The sequence below is a fragment of the Melanerpes formicivorus genome, unplaced genomic scaffold (assembly GCF_026170545.1).
Source record: "Melanerpes formicivorus ecotype bairdi unplaced genomic scaffold, bMelFor1.0.p_v2 SCAF_107, whole genome shotgun sequence".
Lineage (NCBI taxonomy): Eukaryota > Metazoa > Chordata > Aves > Piciformes > Picidae > Melanerpes > Melanerpes formicivorus.
Genome location: NW_027142459.1, coordinates 1,036,879 through 1,056,535, shown reverse-complemented (window position 1 = coordinate 1,056,535; position 19,657 = coordinate 1,036,879). Strand labels below are relative to the sequence as shown.

At 48.0% G+C, this 19,657-nt stretch overlaps 1 protein-coding gene across 3 annotated transcripts in view; it reads left to right on the top strand.

Annotated features, from left to right (window-relative positions):
• Positions 1-19,657, top strand: part of LOC137455732 (Fanconi anemia group M protein-like) — a 75,592-nt gene that overhangs the window by 55,044 nt on the left and 891 nt on the right. For all 3 annotated transcript variants that reach the window (XM_068166802.1, XM_068166803.1, XM_068166801.1), the window contains 9 exons: positions 7,690-9,601; positions 11,426-11,505; positions 11,601-11,669; positions 13,081-13,221; positions 13,987-14,143; positions 15,171-15,277; positions 16,433-16,990; positions 17,836-18,220; positions 19,098-19,389. In XM_068166802.1, the coding sequence (XP_068022903.1) occupies positions 7,690-9,601; positions 11,426-11,505; positions 11,601-11,669; positions 13,081-13,221; positions 13,987-14,143; positions 15,171-15,277; positions 16,433-16,990; positions 17,836-18,220; positions 19,098-19,389 (3,701 nt within the window). The remainder of the gene's footprint in view (positions 1-7,689; positions 9,602-11,425; positions 11,506-11,600; positions 11,670-13,080; positions 13,222-13,986; positions 14,144-15,170; positions 15,278-16,432; positions 16,991-17,835; positions 18,221-19,097; positions 19,390-19,657) is intronic.

Here is a 19,657-nt window from a genome sequence, read left to right as displayed (position 1 = left end):
CATAGCTTCTTTAGGCCCCTGGTTCAGCATTTCATCACCTTCGTGGTGAAAACCTTTCTCTTAGCATCTAATCAAAATTTCCCTTGTCCCATGTGCTCCACATGAACTCTGGCCTCAGCATTCATCTGAAATGATCTGGAAGGTTCTGTTGGAACTAACTCTGTCCAAATCCAAGCCAAACCATTCTATGATTTCTTGGGAAGAATCTTCTTCAGAGATGAGTAATAACAGCAGAGGAGGCAGCTCAGGAAGTATTTGTGTGTCCTTAGTGGGTGTTTGCTTTGCTGTTCAAGAAGAAAGTTCAGGAATTCACTGGTGTGAATTCTTGTTCTCCTTCCATGATTACAAGAATTCCATTTTTTCATGATTCATAGACTCCTAGAATGGTTACTTTGCATAATAGGTTTTTTCAAAGTCTAGGAAAAGGCTTAGATGTTGTTAGGCAGAGGAGATGAAAATGTTTGAGGGGAAGACAGAGCTGTCTTGCATGTGTTTGCTCTTAGACAAGAAGTTGGCACAACCCAAAGAAACCCAAAAGGTAGGAGAAATCCCAGCTGTGAGCCTGCCACAGGCACATCCAGGGCACAAAAGCCTTTAATGCCTGGCTGGCTTTATTACTACAGCAACCAGAAGCAGGCAGATGGGATTGGATTTTCTGCTGGCTCCAAAGAGGGATTTTTTAATGTGTGTGTAACATGGTAACAAATCAACTTGGCCTCCTGCAAAATAATTGAAGAGCTTTTAAGCATTAAACTCTGCTGTTTGGGTACAAGGTCAGGGCAGAGTAATCATTTTTTAGTGAGATGATATTTGGCCAAATTGCTGTGGGTAAGGAACAGAAAATACTAAGCTGCACTTTTTTCCTAGGAGTTAGGAAATCTTCCTGACTTTTAAAAAGTCTTCTGTGGGAGGATGATGAATTTTGGGCAGGCTGTGGATGGACTATGGCTGTCCATTTCCCACCTCAGAGTTGGCAGTGTGAAGTTCCACTGAGATTAATTCTTCTGCATAGAAAGACAAAAGAAAACTCAAAAGACATTCAGCAAGATTTGGCCACTTTGGAGAGTTGGGTGGATGAAAAGCCTCATGAGGTTCAACAAGGACAAGTATAGGGTCCTGCACCTGGGGAGGAATAACAGGCTGCACCAGTACAGGTGAGGGGTGACCTGCTGGGAAGAAGCTCTACAGAGAGCTATCTAGAAGTGCTGGTGAACAAGTTCCCCAGGAGCCAGCAATATGCCCTTGTGGCCACAGAGGCAAATGCTCTCCCAGAATGCATGAAGAAGAGTGTGTCCAGCAGGTCAAGGGAGGTTCTCCTCCCCCTCTACTCTGCCATGGGTGAGGACACATATGGAATCCTGGATCCAGTTCTGGGTTCCCCAGTTCAAGAGGGATAGGGAAATACTGGAGAGAGTGCAGGGAAGGCTACAAAGATGATGAGGTGACCTCATGATGTAGACCCTCATTTAGACCTAGTAGGTTGTCTGTGGTTAAAATTCTGCTCTGAGGTGTGGCAGGTGTTCAAGGCTGGCTTGCACAGGGCTCTGAGCAACCTGATCTAGTTGAAGATATCACTGCAGAGAGGTTGGAACTAGATGATCTTTAAGATACCTTCCAACACAAACCATTCCATGACTCTGGAGAGTTCTCCAGTAAGCAACAAATAATTTAAGCCATCAAATGATGCATATTGCTGACAGGTACACTAAAGCAATTGTGGAACTGCTGGCTGGAGCTGTGGGGCACTGAATGTGGCTGAAACAGCAGGCAAGAAATGTTGAAAGCCTTGGGGTTCTCAAAAGCAAGCTGGTGGCCCAGCTCTTACTTTATTCCAGGAAAACCCTGGAACAATACCATGCTTCCTAGCGTGGAGGTGGAAGGATGGTTTTTCTGTTCTTGGAGGGTGAAGCTGCTAGGGAGAACTTGTGAGACCAAAGTGTCATTTCTCCAATTAAAACAGTTGCTTTGTGCCACATTGATTCTTCTGATCTTGTTGCCAAGTGGTTTGAGTCTGAAGGCTAATTGAGAGCTGGTTGAGATTGATCAGACCCTGGAGTGCAGGTGCTTTCTGGTTTGCTGTGCTCACAGTGAGAACAGAGAAGTAAAAGTGATTTTTGGCGTGGTAGCCATGTGCAAAGGACAAGAGGACTGTGTGACGCCTGGAAGGGCTTAGCTGTGTTAATCTGAGCTGCTGTATCTCTTTTGTTGAAGGGTTCCTGGACAGTGCTGCAGGAAAGCTTCCTGCAGCTCTTGTGCCACAGGTTCAGCCATACCAGCCAGACATGTTTTTTCTACCCCCACAATCCCAGTGTAGTGCAGGTTGGAAGGGACCTCTGGAGATTGTCCAGTCCAACCCCCCTGCTAAAGTAGGGCTACCCACAGCAGCTTGCCCAGGATGACAATGTCCAGGTGGCTTTGGAATCTCTCCAGAGAAGGAGACTCCACAACTTCTCTGGGCAGCGTGCTCCAGGGCTCCAGCACCATTAGACTGAGGAATTTTTTCCTTATCTTCAGAAGGAACCTCCTGGGTTCTGTCTTGTGCCCACTGCATCATGTCCTGTCCCTGAGAACCACTGGCAAGAGTCTGGCTCCATCCTCATGTCCCCCACAGGTCCTTAGCTCTTGTTGAGCCTTGAGAAGATGCCCTCTGGGGCTGCTCTTCTCCAGGCTAAACAGTTCCAGGCCCATCAGAATTTTTGTAGACCTTTGCTGTAGCCTCTCCCGTAGTTCCCTGTCTCTCCTGAACTGAGGAGCCCAGCACTGGACTTAGTCCTCCAGATGTAGTCTTACCATGGCAGAATAAAGGAAAATGAGAACCTCGCTCAACCTTCTGTCCACATTATTCTTTGTGTACCCCAGGAGACCATTGGTCTTCTTGGCCACAAGGGCAGATTGATGGCTCATGGGGAACTTGTTGTGTACCAGCACTCCCAGGTCCTTGTCCATGCTGCTTCCCCACAGGTCTCTGCCCCACCTGTACCGGTGCAGGGGGTTGTTCCTCCCCAGGTGCACATCCCTACACTTGCCCTGGTTGAACTTCATGAGGTTCCTGTCCCTCAACTTTCTATCCTGGCCAGGTGGAAGGATCCACTTCAGAATGGTGAGGATCATGTGTGAAGGCAAACAGAAGGGTTTTCCCTGCAGGATTAAGGCACGAAGTGGTCACTTACAAGGAAGAACTTGTAACCAGTTGTCATCTGAATAGATTAGAACATGGAGCTTGGATATCTGCTCTACCTACTTATGGAAGCTCACAATCCAAAAGTGTTTCTCCCCTTCAGGCCATCAAAGGCCAGTTCTGAAAACACCTTCTAGTTTGTGTCAGAAAAGACTCACTGCAGTCCTCGTGCTCTGCAGCTGCTGCTTTCACCTCACCTCCATTCCAACCAAGCTGCAGAGAGGAGATGTGCTGGTTGTTGTGTGTGTCCTGCTTGTGTGGTGCTCAGTTGGTGGCTGGGGTTAAAGCCCCACAATCTGTTTATAGACTTGAGCTTTTTATTTTTCACTAGCAAAATCAGCAGGCTTTGGGCAGCTGCCTGAAGCTCATTAGAAAATGTCCATCCAAAGCAAGTCAGGAGGAGAGAGGTTAATTCTGATGGGGGCAGTGGGCACTTCAGCTGAAATGCTAGAAACTGGAGCTGGGAAGGGAGCCTGTTTTGTGTATTGTTATATAGTGAAGAAACTTTGTTACCTTCCTTTTTGATTGCTTTCTATGTTACAACCCTTTTGCTTTCCAAAAGGAATTGATCAAGGTGATTAATTTAGTGTGATAACGAACAGGAATCTCTTCTTCCTACTCCTCCATGACCTATTTACTGCATAGCTGCCACACACCGGAGCCTACTGGGTTAGAAAAGCGCTGAGCAGCTCACTTAAGATTCTACCAATTGTAAACATTAGGCTTAAAAATAAATAAATAAAGATACAAATTCCAGCTCTGTCCCCTTCACTCCATCAGCATGAGCTGGAGTCACTGGGAGAAAGCATTTTGTTTGGGAGCAAGTGTTTGGAATGTGTCTAGTTGAAGCAGAACAGTTATATAACACCACATAAGCCTGAAATTGGGTTACTAAAGTTTGTCCTAGATGCTAAATTTGTCCCCTGGCTTCTTGTCCTGGCACTCAGCACTCCTCCTAACCTGACTGGTTTTTTTTCTCCTTTCTTCATTATTTTCCCAAGTTAGAGCATAATCATTGCTATCTGAAAGTCCCTTCCAGCCCCAAGCATTGCATGATTCTATGACTGGCAGCAACCTAATGAAGTTCTGCAGTGTAACAGCTCCTTACTCCTCCTTTTTTCTGTGCTCTATCCTGTTTTCCATGCAAAAACACCAACAAAAAGTCCCTGGGTTGCTATTTTTTTTTGCTTGTTTGTTTAATAAAGAGGTTTTGGAGGCCTATCTGAAGGCAGGGAAGATGGCAGGCACTGAGCCATAGAATCACAAAGGTTGGAAGAAACCTTTTAAGATCTTTGAGCCCAACCATTAACCCAGCACTGCCAGGTCACCACTGAACCATGTCCCTCAGCACCACATCTCCATGGCTTTGAAACCCCTCCAGGGATGGGGACTTGGCCATAAGAAAACCAGAAGGAGTTGCTGTTGTCTGGTCTACCTCTGATGCAGTTGTAATTTGAATGATCCTTTGACCTCCTCACCCCTCATCTTTTCCTGCCATTTTGATTAGGTTTGGGTTAGTTAAATAATGCAGAGCAAGACAGGGCCAAGAGTGATCTCTGCATCTCTTACATGGCGTTGCAGGGGCAGAGTATCACCTCCTCCTGTTTCACTGAGGTTTAGGGATTTGGAAGCTAATCCCCTTTTATTCTGTTTAATGTGAGTTGTGTTCTTCTAATGCTTGGGTCCTTCAGCTGAAACATTATGCAAGGCTCAGTCATTAGCTGGACAAATTCAAACAGATCCTTATCGACACCATTATCTTGTCAGCCAAGTGTGTCATCTCCTCAGGTGACATGTGGGGAGTTAATTGGAGCTGTGGTGTAGTGGTGCTTGTTTGTTTCTCCCATTTGATTTATTGCAAACCTCTCCATGTCTTGATTTTGTGTTTTGATTGAGCTTGAGGGAAAGTAATTACTTAGAACCTACACATGTCAAACCCATCCTTTAACCCTTTCATTGTCTTCACTAGTTTGGTTATCACCACTTATTATAAATCAGCCTCTGCAGTCTGGGGATCTCCTTAGAACCACAGAATCATTTGGGTTAGAAAAGACCTTTAAGGTCAAGTCCAACCATTCTCTGACTCTGCCAAGGCTGGCGCTAAACCATGTTCCTCAGCACCATATTGCTGTCTCTCTGAAACCCCTCCAGGGATGAGGATTCCACTAAGAAGAGGTCTCTCCTTGGACACCTCTTTCTAGTTTCTTTCAGATGTTTCTGAATGGATAGATTCAGCCTAGGCAGTGAGTGTGTAGCTGTTGAGGTGCACCTTCTATAGTGGCAGATGAATCAGAGGACCGTCAAATGGTTTAGAAGGAACCTTTTAAGGTCATCCATTCCAACCATGCTTGTAGTCAGCAGGGACATCTTCAACTGAACCAGGCTGCTCAGAGCCCCAGACAATGTGATCTGGAATGGTTCCAGGGTTGAGGCATCTCCCACTGCACCCTCAGTGTCAAACACTTCTTCCTTCTCTCCAGTCTCAATCTCCATCTTTTAGTTTAAACCATCACCACTTGTCCTGTCACAACACCCGCTTCTCGAAAGCCTGTCCCTATCTCTCTTCTCAGCCTCTTGAAGCACTGAAAGACCACCAGAAGGTCTCCTTGGAGCCTTCTCTTTGCCAGGCTGAACAACCCCAACTATGTTTTATGAGTAAGCCAAGTTTGAACTTTGAAGGACTGATTTCAACCATCACTTTCAGGGCCTCACTGGAGCCTTCCTGTTCCTTGTGGAGATTGTGTTCCTCAGTTTTGAGATCTTTGTTCAAAGGAGAGCATGAGGAGGATAAGGAACTCTTCAGTCCAGGCAGCCCTTGTGTGGTAACCTGACTGGGAGTGATGTCAGAGCCTGTTGTGCAGTTTTCAAGTGTATGTTTGAAGAGCTGCTGGCTTAGGTCAGTGCCTTCATGAACTGAGGAATAAGAGCTATCCGTGGAACAAAACAGAAGTTTGGAGCATGTAAGTGAGATGTTCTTGATGTGCCATCAGTGGCAAAAGCCAGATTACTAAGGATAGGATAAAGAGAACAAAGATCTCTAGGCTCATTTCTGTTTCAAGAAGGGTTTCTTCTGGTCACAGCTCCCAGAGCTGCAGCCTCTGAGGACTGGCCTAGCTGACATCATGCCTTGAAGCTACTTGCAGTTCATGTCTGAGTCCTGTGTCTTAACCTCATGACACAGAATCCCAGCATGGTGGGGCTGGAAGGGACCCCTAGACATCATCCAGTCCCAAGCAGGGACATCCACAGCAGCTTGCTCCAGAGAAGAAGACTCCACAGCCTCTCTGGGCAGCCTGCTCCAGAGCTCCTGCACCCTTGCACCAAACAGGTTTCTCCTCATCTTCAGGTGCAATTTTCCGGGTTCAATTTGTACCTATTGCCCCTTGTCCTGTCCCTGGGTACCACTGACAAGAGTCTGGCCCAATCCTCTTGCCCCTCACAGGATGCTCAGCAGCAGCATTGAGAACATTTTCTCGTAGGCTGCTCTTCTCCATGCTCAACAGCCCCAGGTCTCTCAGCCTTTCCTTCTCACACAGATGCTCCAGGCCCCTCAGCATCTTTGGAGCCTCCACTGCACTCTCTCCAGTAGTTCCTTGTCTCTCTTGAACTGAGGAGCCCAGAACTGGACCCAGTACTTGAACTCTGGCCTCAGTGAGGTAGAGCAGAGGAGGAGCCAAACATTCCTCAATGCTCAGCACAGAATATCATTCTCTGGTGGCCTGTTATTTATACTTGTTAGCTTGTGGGCTTTCAAAAGCATTCAGGTTTGAATGCTCATGCCAGCAAATGTTGGTTTGGAAAGCCGGGGTGTGAAAAACAAAGCAGGTGGTTGTTTTGTGTTTGGGTTTTTTTCCCAATTCTCTTCTTCATTTCTTGTTTTTTCTCTCCCCCTTTTTTCTCTCCCCCTTTTTTCTCTCCCCCTTTTTTCTCTCCCCCTTTTTTCTCTCCCCCTTTTTTCTCTCCCCCTTTTTTCTCTCCCCCTTTTTTCTCTCCCCCTTTTTTCTCTCCCCCTTTTTTCTCTCCCCCTTTTTTCTCTCCCCCTTTTTTCTCTCCCCCTTTTTTCTCTCCCCCTTTTTTCTCTCCCCCTTTTTTCTCTCCCCCTTTTTTCTCTCCCCCTTTTTTCTCTCCCCCTTTTTTCTCTCCCCCTTTTTTCTCTCCCCCTTTTTTCTCTCCCCCTTTTTTCTCTCCCCCTTTTTTCTCTCCCCCTTTTTTCTCTCCCCCTTTTTTCTCTCCCCCTTTTTTCTCTCCCCCTTTTTTCTCTCCCCCTTTTTTCTCTCCCCCTTTTTTCTCTCCCCCTTTTTTCTCTCCCCCTTTTTTCTCTCCCCCTTTTTTCTCTCCCCCTTTTTTCTCTCCCCCTTTTTTCTCTCCCCCTTTTTTCTCTCCCCCTTTTTTCTCTCCCCCCTCTGACCACCCTTAGCAGTGTGAGAACCTTTTCTTCTTACTGTAGATCTCCTCTATCCAAGTCCTCCTGTACATATTTGCAGTAAATACTGTCCTGTGTTTGTCACCAGGGAGACTGCAGCTATGACCTGGAGATCCAGCCTCACTTGCAGATTGAAGATGTTCATGTTAGAAGGAGAAAAAGCCACCTTTCCACCACCAGCTCCATGATGGATCAGAAAGCATGCTCATCTGGATCAAGAGGAAAACCATTGTTACCTGATAGAGATGACGATGGGAATGAACTCTTTGCCACATTCAAAGTAACAAAGGCTCTCAGAAGAACTTCAGGGTTAAATGGGGACATGCCTGTGTTGCACTCAGACACCAATACCTCAGCAAGACAGCTTCCTTCTGTTGAAAGCACTGACCAGAGCAGGCAAGTGGATGAGGAACTAGAGGTGACTTTTGATTTAAATGAGTCTTTTGACCTTTGTGACGACAGTGAAAGTCTTGAAATTCAAGCAAGTGAGGCAATGAAGGGATGCACAGCTGTGGATGAAGCTTGTAGGTCACTGGGGACAGCCCACACAGATTCAGGTTATGGTAGCTTCACAGGTGACAAGTCACCGCTGTCCTCTAACTTGTTTTATCTTCCTGAGTCATACCTGGATTCCTTTGCTCTTGTGAGGCCATCTGAGGAGCCTTCTGGGTTAAAGAACACATTCTCTCTTGTGAGAAGGCTTTTAGCACAATCTCCTCCCTCCCTGAATCACCTTGATGCTTTTGAAAGCACACTGAGCAATGAAAAAACACCACGGCCCCTCCAAAAAGTGATTTGTGGTAGCTCTTCAGACAGGCTACAGGACAAAGTCTTGCCTGTGGCTTCAGAAGCTGATGGTTCACTGCTGCTCTTTGACCATCCTGAGCTGAGAGTCACAAGTGAATCGTGTGCTTCTGTCCATGCCTGTTTGCCAGAACCTCTGTCGTCTCCTGAGGCTGCTGCTGGTAGAGCCAAAGAGGAGCATCCCTGGGATGACAGCTTTGAGGGTCTGCTTGCCAATGAGGAATTCCCTGAAACCCAAAGGAAAACTCCAAATCACACTCCAAAAAATAACCCTTCAAAGAAGAGTTTTGTCCAAGAGGATGAGGATCTGGAATTTGATAAGCAAGAAGTGATGATGGATGAAGAGAGGAGTGTCCATTTATTTGACGATGAACATATTCCTGACACAAACAATGGAAGCTATTCTACAAGTAAGAAGCATTTCACACCTTCCCATGAACCCTACTTGATCAGCAGACCAGAGGCAGAGCAAGAGTCTGAGTGGCTTCCTTCAGAGGTGAGCTGCCTGAATGCTGACAAAACCTGCAAGGGGCAACCAACCAGCAGTAAACCCTCCCCCATGGAGGTGTCAGGGGATACCAGTGTGACCAAGCAGCTTCTGGACAATGTTGATCTTTATGATTGCTCTCAAGAGCTCTTTTCTGTCAACTTTGAACTGGGATTTTCCATTGAAGAATGTGAGGATGAAATCCTTGAGGAAAACAGCAGTAACACCAGAAAGTCAACCAGTGCCACAGGGAGTCGTGGAGGTGTGAACTCTGAAACCAGATTGCTGGAGGATAGCTCCAGGCTTGAAACATCACCAAAATGGGATTGCAGAAGTCTTGAGAGAACACACATCTCCACACCATTGCTGTTCCAGGGAAGGGACATGAAGGACAGAGAAGGGGCTGAGGATGCCTCCACTGCAGTGCCTTTCTTGGAGTCAGGAGGTGGAAGAAAGGGAAGAGGATCACCTGAAGCTTTAGCTTTGGCACTTTCTACTCCAACACGTGGAAAGGCTACCAAAAAGACTCCCAGGAATATCTTCTCTAGTGCCAAGGAGATTCCAGAGGTGACTTTTGCAGAAGTAAATAAAAGCCCACAGAGGCAGGACTGTGGGAGTTCAGCCATGGTTAGACTTGAGTCTCCTTTAGGAAGAACTGAAAGCCTGGAAGACATCAACCTTCATCCCTCATGTGTGTCTCCTGCTTCAGGTAAGGATTGCAGTGGTGCAGTTAGTACTTCATGTGTAAATAATAGAATCCAGAGAATTTTGGATGCTTTGGTTTTATGGCTTACTTAGGAAGGATGAATCACAGCATCCTAGACTGGTGGGGGGTGGAAAGGACCTCTGGAGATCATCCAGTCCACCCCCCCTTGCTATAGCAGGGGCACCCATAGCAGGTTGCCCAAGATCACAATGGCCAGGTGGGTTTGGAATCTCTCCAGAGAGACTCCAGAGCCTCTCTGGGCAGCCTGCTCCAGGGCTCCAGCACCCTCACACTGAAGAAGCTTCTCCTCCTGTTCAGATGAAACGTCCTGGGTTCCAGTTTGTGTCCATTGCCCCTTACCTGTCCCTGAACACCACTGACAGGAGTCTGGCCCCATCCTCTGGCCCCCCAGAGGTCCTTTACTTATTACTGAGCATTGATCAGATCCCCTCTCAGGCTGCTCTTCTCCAGGCCAAGCAGCCCCAGGTCTCTTAGCCTTTCCTCCTCAGAGAGATGCTCCAGACCCCTATTCAATCTTTGGCGCTTCCACTGAACTCTGAGTTTTTCTTGCTTCTCACTGCCCTAAGCAGTGAATCAAAGCATTAACCACCTCCTTTTGGGTGCCTAAAACAGACTTTATTTTTTCTCCTTTCTCTTTGAATTTGTCTGATAGCCTTCATATTTTCTGAAGATGATTGATTGTTGAACATCACCTTTCTTCCTGAGTCGTCACACCTTCAAAGGGATATTTTGGTTTGCTGAGTTCAAACCCTGCCCATCTAGTTAATGAAGAATAATAATAAGAGGAATATATCAAGTAAGATTAAAAAAACCCAAACAACAAATCCCCAAAAACCCCAAAGAGCCAAACAAAGTCAGACTTGATATGGCCCTAGGCAACCTGATCTAGTTGGAAGTCTCTCTGCTTTCTGCTGGGGAGTTGGACAAGATGACCTTTGAAGGTCCCTTCCAACCCAATGCAATCAACGAAAAACAACAACAACAAAACAAACAAAAAAAGCCCCAAACAAACAACAAGGGAAAAACCAAACCAAAAAAACAAAACAACCAATCAAACAAAACCCAACCAACCAACCAACAAAACCCCCAGAACCGAACAACAGCACCCCCAAATATGGCTGTACTTGTATGGAACCAACCAGCAATAGGGCAAGAGGAAATGGCCTCAAAGTTTCAGGGGAGGTTGAGGTTGGGCATGAGGGACAATTTCTTCCTCAAAAGGGTTGCCAAGGCTTGGTCCAGGCTGCCCAGGGCAGTGGTGGAGTCCATATCCCTGGAGGGGTTTCAAAGGCCTGGAGATGTGGTGCTGAGGGACATGGTTTAGTGGTGACCTGGCAGTGGTTAGTTGGTTGGACTTGATAATCTTGGAGGCCTTTTCCAACCATGATGGTTCCACGATTCCATGAAAAGAAATCAGAAAGAAGACTTTTTAGTGAGCTCTGGTGTTGTTTCAGTGCACCCAAAGTGATGTGTATCACAGAGCACTTCTCTTACTCAACTTTTAAGGGCTTCTTACCCGGGTTTCATTCTTCACCTCCCATTTTTTGTGGCTCTGCCTCCTGGGATAATCACTTCCTCTCAGAGCCTCTCCAGGTGAGGAAGATGTATTGTCTATCTCAGCTGGAGATGATTTATTTTGAGTAAGAAGGGTAAAAGGAACAATATTTGCTGCACAGATCAATAATTCATCTCCTTTGTGGGTCCTTTGCTGAGAGAGACAGGTTTTGATTGCCCAGCTCCAGCAGCATTGTGTTGGGAACAAGGACATCTCCTTCGCAGCCTTGTTGACTCTTGTTTTGTCGGCAGGACCCAGCAGTGAGAGCGAAGAAGAGATCATTTTCCAGAGAAAAAACAGGAGAAAGAAGAATGTTTTGAAGTCTCCTGATGTGAGTCTTGGAAAAAGAGACAAACAAAGACCAGAGAAGCAAAGTGAAAGAGCAGAGGGAACAAACCCTCCCTGCAATTCTTTCTGTTTCCACAGGTTCGGAAGGACTCCGATGTTGAGTCACCCGTCCGTGCCACCAGGAAGCGCCAGCACCCTCTGAACATGGTGAGTGGGACAGAGGGAAACAGCTCCTTTGGGGAGTGGATATTTGAACTTCAACCTCTTCCTCTGGTCTGCAGGACTGTTCTTATTGAAAATACAGTCACAGTGTTGTTTGGCTTGGAAAAGACCTCTAAGGTCATCTTTACTCCTGTTCAATCTCTTTATTGATGATCTGGATGGGGGGATTGGGTCAGTCATCAGTGAATTTGCAGATGACACCAAGCTGGGAGGAGATTTTGATTGGTTAGAGGGCAGAAGGGCTCTGCAGAGGGACCTTGACTGACTGGACAGATGGGCAGAGTCCAACAGGATGACATTTCAACATATCCAAGTGCTGGGTGCTGCACTTTGGCCACAACAACCCCATGCAGAGCTACAGGCTGGGGTCACAGTGGCTGGAGAGCTGCCAAACACAAAGGGACCTGGAGGTGCTGATTGACAGCCAGCTGAACATGAGCCAGCAGTGTGCCCAGGTGGCCAAGAAGGCCAATGGCATCCTGGCCTGCATCAAGAATAGTGTGTCCAGCAGGAGCAGGGAAGTCATTGTGCCCCTGGACTCAGCAGTGGTTAGGCCACACCTTGAGTCCTGTGTCAGTTCTGGGCCCCTCAGTTTAAGAAGGACATTGAGACACTTGAGTGTGTCCAGAGAAGGGCAACAAGGCTGGGGAGAGGCCTTGAGCACAAGCCCTATGAGGAGAGGCTGAGGGAGCTGGGATTGTTTAGCCTGGAGAAGAGGAGGCTCAGAGGAGACCTTCTTGCTCTCTACAACTACCTGAAGGGAGGTTGTAGCCAGGAGGGGGTTGGTCTCTTCCAGGCAACCAGCACCAGAACAAGAGGACACAGTCTCAAGCGGCACCAGGAGAAGTTTAGGCTGGAGGTGAGGAGAAAGTTCTTCACAGAGAGAGTTGTTAACCATTGGAATGGGCTGTCCAGGGAGGTGGTGGAGTCACCATCCCTGGAGGTGTTCAAGAGGGGATTGGATGTGGCACTTGAAGCCATGGTTTAATAGTCATGAGGTGTTGGGTGACAGGTTGGACTTGATGATCTTTGAGGTCACTTCCAACCTTATTGATTCTATGATTCTAATTTCAACTGTCAACCCAGCACCACCATGGCCATTAAACCATTTCCCTAAGTGCTGTGACTACAGATTTCTTCAACACCTCCAGGGATGGTGACTCCACCATCTCACTGGGCACCCTGTTCCAATGGCCAATATCTTCTGCCATCTGGCCTAAGGTGTACGAAGAAGGCTGCATTAGTAAGAGTGTGGCCAGCAGATCAGGGAAGGTTCTCCCCCTCCGCTTTGCCCTGCTGAGGTCATATCTAGAGTCCTGGGTTGGGTTCTGGGCTCCCCATTTCAAGAAAGACTGGGAACTGCCTGGCTGACTGTGTTTGTGAAATGTTCCTCTAGTCTGACATGTCCAGTGATGACAGCAGCATGGACTTTCAGCAGAGCACCAGGAGGATCACAGACACCAGCTCAGCAGCTGCTAACAAAAACCAGCTGAGAAGTACCAAACGGCAGAAGGTCAAGAGCACTTTTTCACACAGGGTATGTGATGTCAGGTGGCTTTCTTCACACCTTGAATGTCACATCTGGAGCAGTTTGCATTGAAGTGGTAATGTTGATAACTGCTCTGCTTTGTAATTGACTCCCTAGTCCAGATCAGGCAGGGAGAGAGTCAGATGGAGAGAGTCCAGTGGAGGCTACAAAGATGCTGAGGGGCCTGGAGCATGTGTCTGAGATGTGTCCATGACTACAGTTCATGTCAGATGCCTCATCTCCCTAATAATGTGCATTCTCAAAAATCCCAGGATCTCACTGTGGTGGGTTGGAAGGGACCTCTGGGGATCATCCAGTCTAACACATGGGGGCACCCAGAGCAGATTGCCCAGGATCACAATGGCCAGCTGGGTTTGGAATCTCACCAGAGCAGACTCCACAACCTCTCTGGGCAGCCTGCTCCAGGCCTCCAGCACCCTCACACCAGACAAGTTTCTCCTCTTCTTCAGATGGAACCTCCTGGGTTTCAATTTGTGCCCGTTGCCCCTTGGCCTGTCTCTGAGCACAACTGACAAGAGTCTGTCCCTGTCCTCTCGCCCTCCACAGGTCCTTTAGCTCTTGCTGAGACTGAGAAGATGCCCTGTCAGGCTGCTCTTTCCCAGGCTCAACAGCCCCAGCTCTCTCAGTGTTATAATCAACCTTTGGCAGGCTCTGTCTCTCTTAAACTGGGGAGCCCAGAACTTGGCATGTGTAATGTTAATTAATTAGCAGCCAGCTCCTAACTACAGTTTAATTAATTTTTGTCTCCTGTAGCATGCAGCAAGACAGTTTCTAGATGAAGAAGCTGAGCTGTCCCAGCAAGATGCAGAGGTTGTCTCATCTGATGAGAATGAGGATATAGAGAGCGAGCTGAGCTCTTCCCTTGCTCAGTTCCTGAATGATGAAGCAGAAGTCACACAAGTGTTGAATGGTGAGTGAGGAGGTTTGGGTCTGGTTAGAAGCTAAGGGGTGTTGTGTTTGAGCATGGCCTGTTGATCAGCTAATGTAGAATCATTAAGGTTGGAAAAGTCCTCCAAGAACATCAAGTCCAACAATCTCAGTTCACATTTGCTGTCCTAGGTCAGCTGTTGAAGGGTGGTTGTAGCTACATGAGGGTTGGTCTCTTCTCCCAGGCAACCAGCACCAGAACAAGAGGACACAGTCTCAAGCTGTGCAAGGGGACGTTTAGGCTTGATCTTAGAAGGAAGTTCTTCACAGAAAGAGTGATTGCCCATTGGAATGGGCTGCCTAGGGAGGTGGTGGGGTCAACATCCCTGGAGGTGTTTAAGAGCCTGGATGAGGCACTTGGTGCCATGGTCTAGTTGATTAGATAGGGTTGGGTGATTGGTTGGACTTTCTTGATGATCTTGGAGGTCTCTTCCAACCTGGGTGATTCTGTGATCTTTCTGGAGCATTTTTGCTTCAGTCAGCAGGAGCTTTCTAAAGAAAGACAGCAGAGAAAGAACATTGGTCTGTCTACCTTATGTTCATGGTGCAGAAGGCATTGTGGGACTGAGGAAAATCCACACAAATTTGGCAAAAAAAAAAGCTTTGGAAAATGGCAATGAACAGCTTTATGGAATCACAGAATAGCTGTGGTTGGAAGAGACCTCTAAGATCATTGAGCCCAACTGCCTGGTCACCATTAAGCCATGTCCCTCAGCCCCACACTTCCATGGCTTTGAAACCCCTCCAGAGATGGATTCCACCACTGCCCTAAGCAGCATGGGCCAGGCCATGACAACCCTCAAGGGGAAGAAGTTGTTCTTCCTATCCAACCTAAACCTCCCCTGGGGCAACTTGAGGCCATTTCCTCTTGTCTTGTTCCTTGGGAGAAGAGACCAACCCCACCTGGCTCCAGTCTCCTGTTAGGAATTACTGAATAAGGAGAAGAGTAATCAATGAAAACGTGAATCCTTCCCAACAGCTCTTCCTTTTCTCTTCCTGCTTGCTTTCAGAGTGTGAGATGAAAGGAGTTTACCTGAAATCCGTCCGCAGCCCAGCTCTGGGCACCAGCTACAAAATGGTCCATCGTGCGTTCGACAGCATGGCCATTTTCTCACAGGTATGGAAGGAGATGACCTCTCCTTGTGAAATTCCACTGGCCTCTGACCATGCTTAGGTTTTAATCCTGCTCTGAAGTCCGGTTGCAGCCATGCTCTTGTCTGCGGGCAAGCATCAGTGCTGAGAGATCGCATTTGCTCCAACAGTTAGAAATTTAGCTCCTGAAACATCTAGGAGATGATAGGGCAGCTGTCTCACAGTGCTTCTGACTGCTCCTCAGCACTCTGGCCGGGTGTTTCTTGCTGTCCACTGTCACTGGGGACTGACTAGAGTCCAGCAGAGACTACAAAGCTGCTGAGGGGCCTGGAGTGTCTCTGGGAGAAGGAAAGACTGAGACCTGGGGATGTTGAGCCTGGAGAAAAGCAGCCCCAGAGGGCATCTTCTCAGCGTTCAGCAAGAGCTAAAAGGTCTGTACGGGGGCAAGCTGATGGGGCCAGGCTTTTGTCAGCAGTGCCCAGTGACAGGACAAGGGGCAACGGACACAGACTGGAACTCAGGAGGTTCCACTTGAAGATGAGGAGAAACTTGTTTGGTGTGAGGGTGCTGGAGCCCTGGAGCAGGCTGCCCAGAGAGGCTGTGGAGTCTCCTTCTCTGGAGAGATTCCAAACCCAGCTGGCTACTGTGATCTGGGCAAGCTGCTGTGGGTGCCTCTGCTTTAGCAGGGGGGTTGGACTGGTTGATCTTGAGAGATCCTTTCCAACCTCACCATGCTGGCATTCTGTGAATGCAGAGCCCTAGATTTAATGTCAAGAACAAATCACTGGGGCTTTTTTAAGACACAGCAAACTTGCAGTTGTGCTCACTGATCATTTGCCAGCAGGTCACAAGAAGTCATGGGGCTTGAGCAATTTTGTCTAGTGGAAGGTGTCTCTGCCCATGGCAGGGGAGTTGGAGCTAGATGATCTTTAGGTCCTTTCCAACCTACACCATTTTATGAATCTATGACTCAATGTCCACAGCCTCAGCTCACAATGTCAGTTTTGTGGTTGCTCCACCTGAGGTTCTGCAGAAATAGCCAAGTTTGAGCTTCCATTTTACTTCACACATTGCACAGATGTGTGCATGGGATGGGTTTGATCAGCAAAGTGCACATACGGAGAGGAGCAGAATCCTCACAGGGCTTCAACGCTCACCAGGTTTGGCGTTTCCTCCACAGATTCCTGAGCAAGACCAGACTTATGCAGAAGACAGCTTCTGTGTGGGAGAGGAGGAAGAGGAGCCTTGCCCCCAAAATGAATCTAGTGAGGAAGAAGTGAATGTGAATTTTGATCTCCTACACGACGAGACCTTCAGTGGTGGGAGGAAACAGTACCTGACCCGCCGCAGGAGGAGGCTAAACCAGGCCAGGGTGGAGGAGACCTGCTCTGTCCCACTGCAGAAGAAGAAACCATCCCGGATTATTGTCCTCAGTGACTCCAGTGGGGATGAAACCATCAGCAGCAGTGAGAAGCCTGTGAGACCAGACTGTTTGAGGGCAGAACAGAAAAACAAGCCACCCAAGGCATTGCCTTCAGCCGCCTCTGTGCAGCATGAAGGAACTGCTGGGGATATTGTTGCTCAGCAGTCTGTGAAGGACAAGAATGAGTTACTTCTTGGGTTGAAGGCTTCTGTATCTGAAATGCTGGATTTTCACCCAGAGCATCATGGCAGAAGGACATGCTCTCTACCAGCTGTCCCTGAGCCAGGGAAGGAGGATCTCCAGGCTCCCTCTGAGGTTGGTGTCAACTCAGTACAACATTTATTCTCACCTCACTCTTTGCTAGATAATAAGAAGCTGTGGATGCTTCAAGCCTGAATGTGTTGAAACCCAAATTGGATGGGATCTTGAGCATCCTGATCTAGTGGAAGGTGTCCCTGCCTGTGGCAGTGGGGGTGGAACTAGATGACCTTCAAGGTCTCTTCCAGCCTAAACCATTCTGTGATCCTCTCACCTCACATTTGGATAGATGATCTGACCCATGGGGACCTGTCCTGGTGTTGTTCTGTTGTTTTGGGGGCTATCAGGAGCACAGTAGCAAAAGGTGGCAACCTTTGTTGGGTCCATTCTGCTTTACATTGTCTCCCTTTTCTTTGATGTAGGGCTTTTTTTACTCACAGTGTAAATTGGAGAGTGTCTTGGAGAGGATAAACTGTCCTGAGTCTGCTGCTCTGGAGGAATGTGAATCTATTTCAAACAGCACAGTGTCCACTGATTCATAAAATCACAGGGTGGGTTGGGTTGGAAGGGACCCTAATTAGAGATTGTATAGTTCCAACCCCTCTCCATGGGCAGGGACACCTTCTAGACCAGGTTGCTCAAGGCCTCATCTAACCTGGCCTTGAACACCTCCAGGGAGGGAGCATTCAAGACCTCCCTGGGCAACCTGTTCCAGGGTCTCACCACCCTCACTAATCCTTCCTAATCCCCAGTCTAAATACCTTGGGTTTGTTTAAGATTTTATTAACTGGAGTGGAACCTTGGAATCATCATCAGTTAAAAGCCAGTATTGATTTTCTAGGCACATTGTTCTTCAGCCTCATCCTTCTGTGATCTCTCAGAAACCCTGATTTTTACCACAGGTGGGAAGTTCCTTGAAGAGTGCCTGCAGAAACCCTTCAGTTCCACCTCCCTCTTCTTCCACAAAGACCTCTGCAGTTCCAGTTCCATTTCCACCTGCTCCTCTGGAGAAGCCCCCTTCCCTCTGCATTCTGGCAGACAGCAGGGAGATCTCCTCTGGAGCTGAGGTGATCTCCTCTTTGAAGGCCCTGCATGGCATGAAGGTGCAGATTTGCTCACTGGGCAGCAGTGATTATGTGGTCAGCAACCGCCTGGCCGTGGAGAGGAGGTTTCTGTCTGAGCTGCTGAGCCCAGCCAACAGGAACAAGGTCACCCAGAGGATCCAGTGCCTGCAAAGCATCTTTGAGAGAGTCTGTATGATCGTGGAGAAGGACAGGGCTAAAGCAGGTAGGTGTTCCCAGCTTGGGGGCACATGGGGACACACTGGGCACACTGCTTTGGTGTGTGGTACAGGACAGAAAATAGACGGAAAACCATCTTGTGAGCACAGCTTTGCTTTGGTGACACAAATGTAATGGCTCAGCTATGGAAACAAGGACAGAATTGGTCACTTTGTGTCCACTTTGTGCCCTTTTTGCTCATCAGGCCCTTTTCTGAGCACTGCTGCTTTCTTGTTTGCCAGCATCCAAGTACATTCTAACTTCCATAGTTCTCCCAAACCTCTGGTAGCTTGGTCTCTCCTGTTGTCCAGCCTTTATTAAGTGTTCCTCCCAACCCTCTCTCCAACTGATATTCCTCAATCTCTCCCATAACACCTCTGACCCCTCCTGTCTTCCTTCATATGTTTCCCTCATCATCTTTTCAGCTCCTGTGGATGAAACAAATCCATTCATGGTTCTACAAGTGTTGAAGGCCAGGCTGTTTGGGGCACTGAGCAACCAGTTGCAGATGTCGCTGGTGACTGCAGGGGGGGCTGACTGGATGAGCTTTAAGGTCTCTTCCAACCCAAGCAAGTCTGTGACTCTCAAAGCAGGGCATCTTTGAGCTGTTTTGAGCTGTTTGGTTGGAGAAGACCTTTAAGATCAAGTCCAACCTTCAACCCAGTCTCCTTTTCTCCTGGCTGAACAACCCCAGTTCCCACAGCTGCTCCTCCTCACCACACCTTTTCTCCAGGCACTTCAGCAGCTTGGTTGCCTTTCTCTGGCCATCAAAACCATGTCCCAAAGTGCCTTGCCCACGTTTGTTACCACCTGGACAACAGTGATTCCTGCTGGATGTGCTTTCTCACTTGGATCTCACTCAGATCTCCATTTTCACTCTGCAGGAGAAACATCTCGGATCTTCCAGAGGACACAGTACTATGATGGGGTCCTTGCAGCCTTGGTCCAGGCTGGGGTCCGAATTCTCTTCAGCTCTTGCCAAGAGGAAAGTGCTGCTCTGCTGAAGGACCTGGCTTTGGTGGAGCAGAGGAAAAATGCTGCCATTTGTGTGCCAGCAGAGGTGGAGGGTCACAAGAGGGAAATGCTCAACTTCTACCTGACCATTCCCAACCTCAGCTACCCAGCTGCTCTCAACATGTGCCATTGCTTCAGCTCCATCAAGGAGCTGACCAACAGGTAACAGCAAAGGTGTTCAGAAGGTGCTTTGAGGCCTGACTGCTTTGGTTCTTGTGTCTCATCCAGGACTTTCTGCCAAGGGCGTTGCTTAAGGAGATCTTCTCTCTGCCTTGTTGTTAGAACCATAGGGTTGTTTCATTTGGAAGAGACCCTTAAGACCATTAAGTCCACCATTGCTAAGTTCACCATTAAACCATGTCCCTCAGCACCACATTCCATGGCTTTGAAACTCTTCCAGGGATGGGGACTCCACCACTGCTGTGGACAG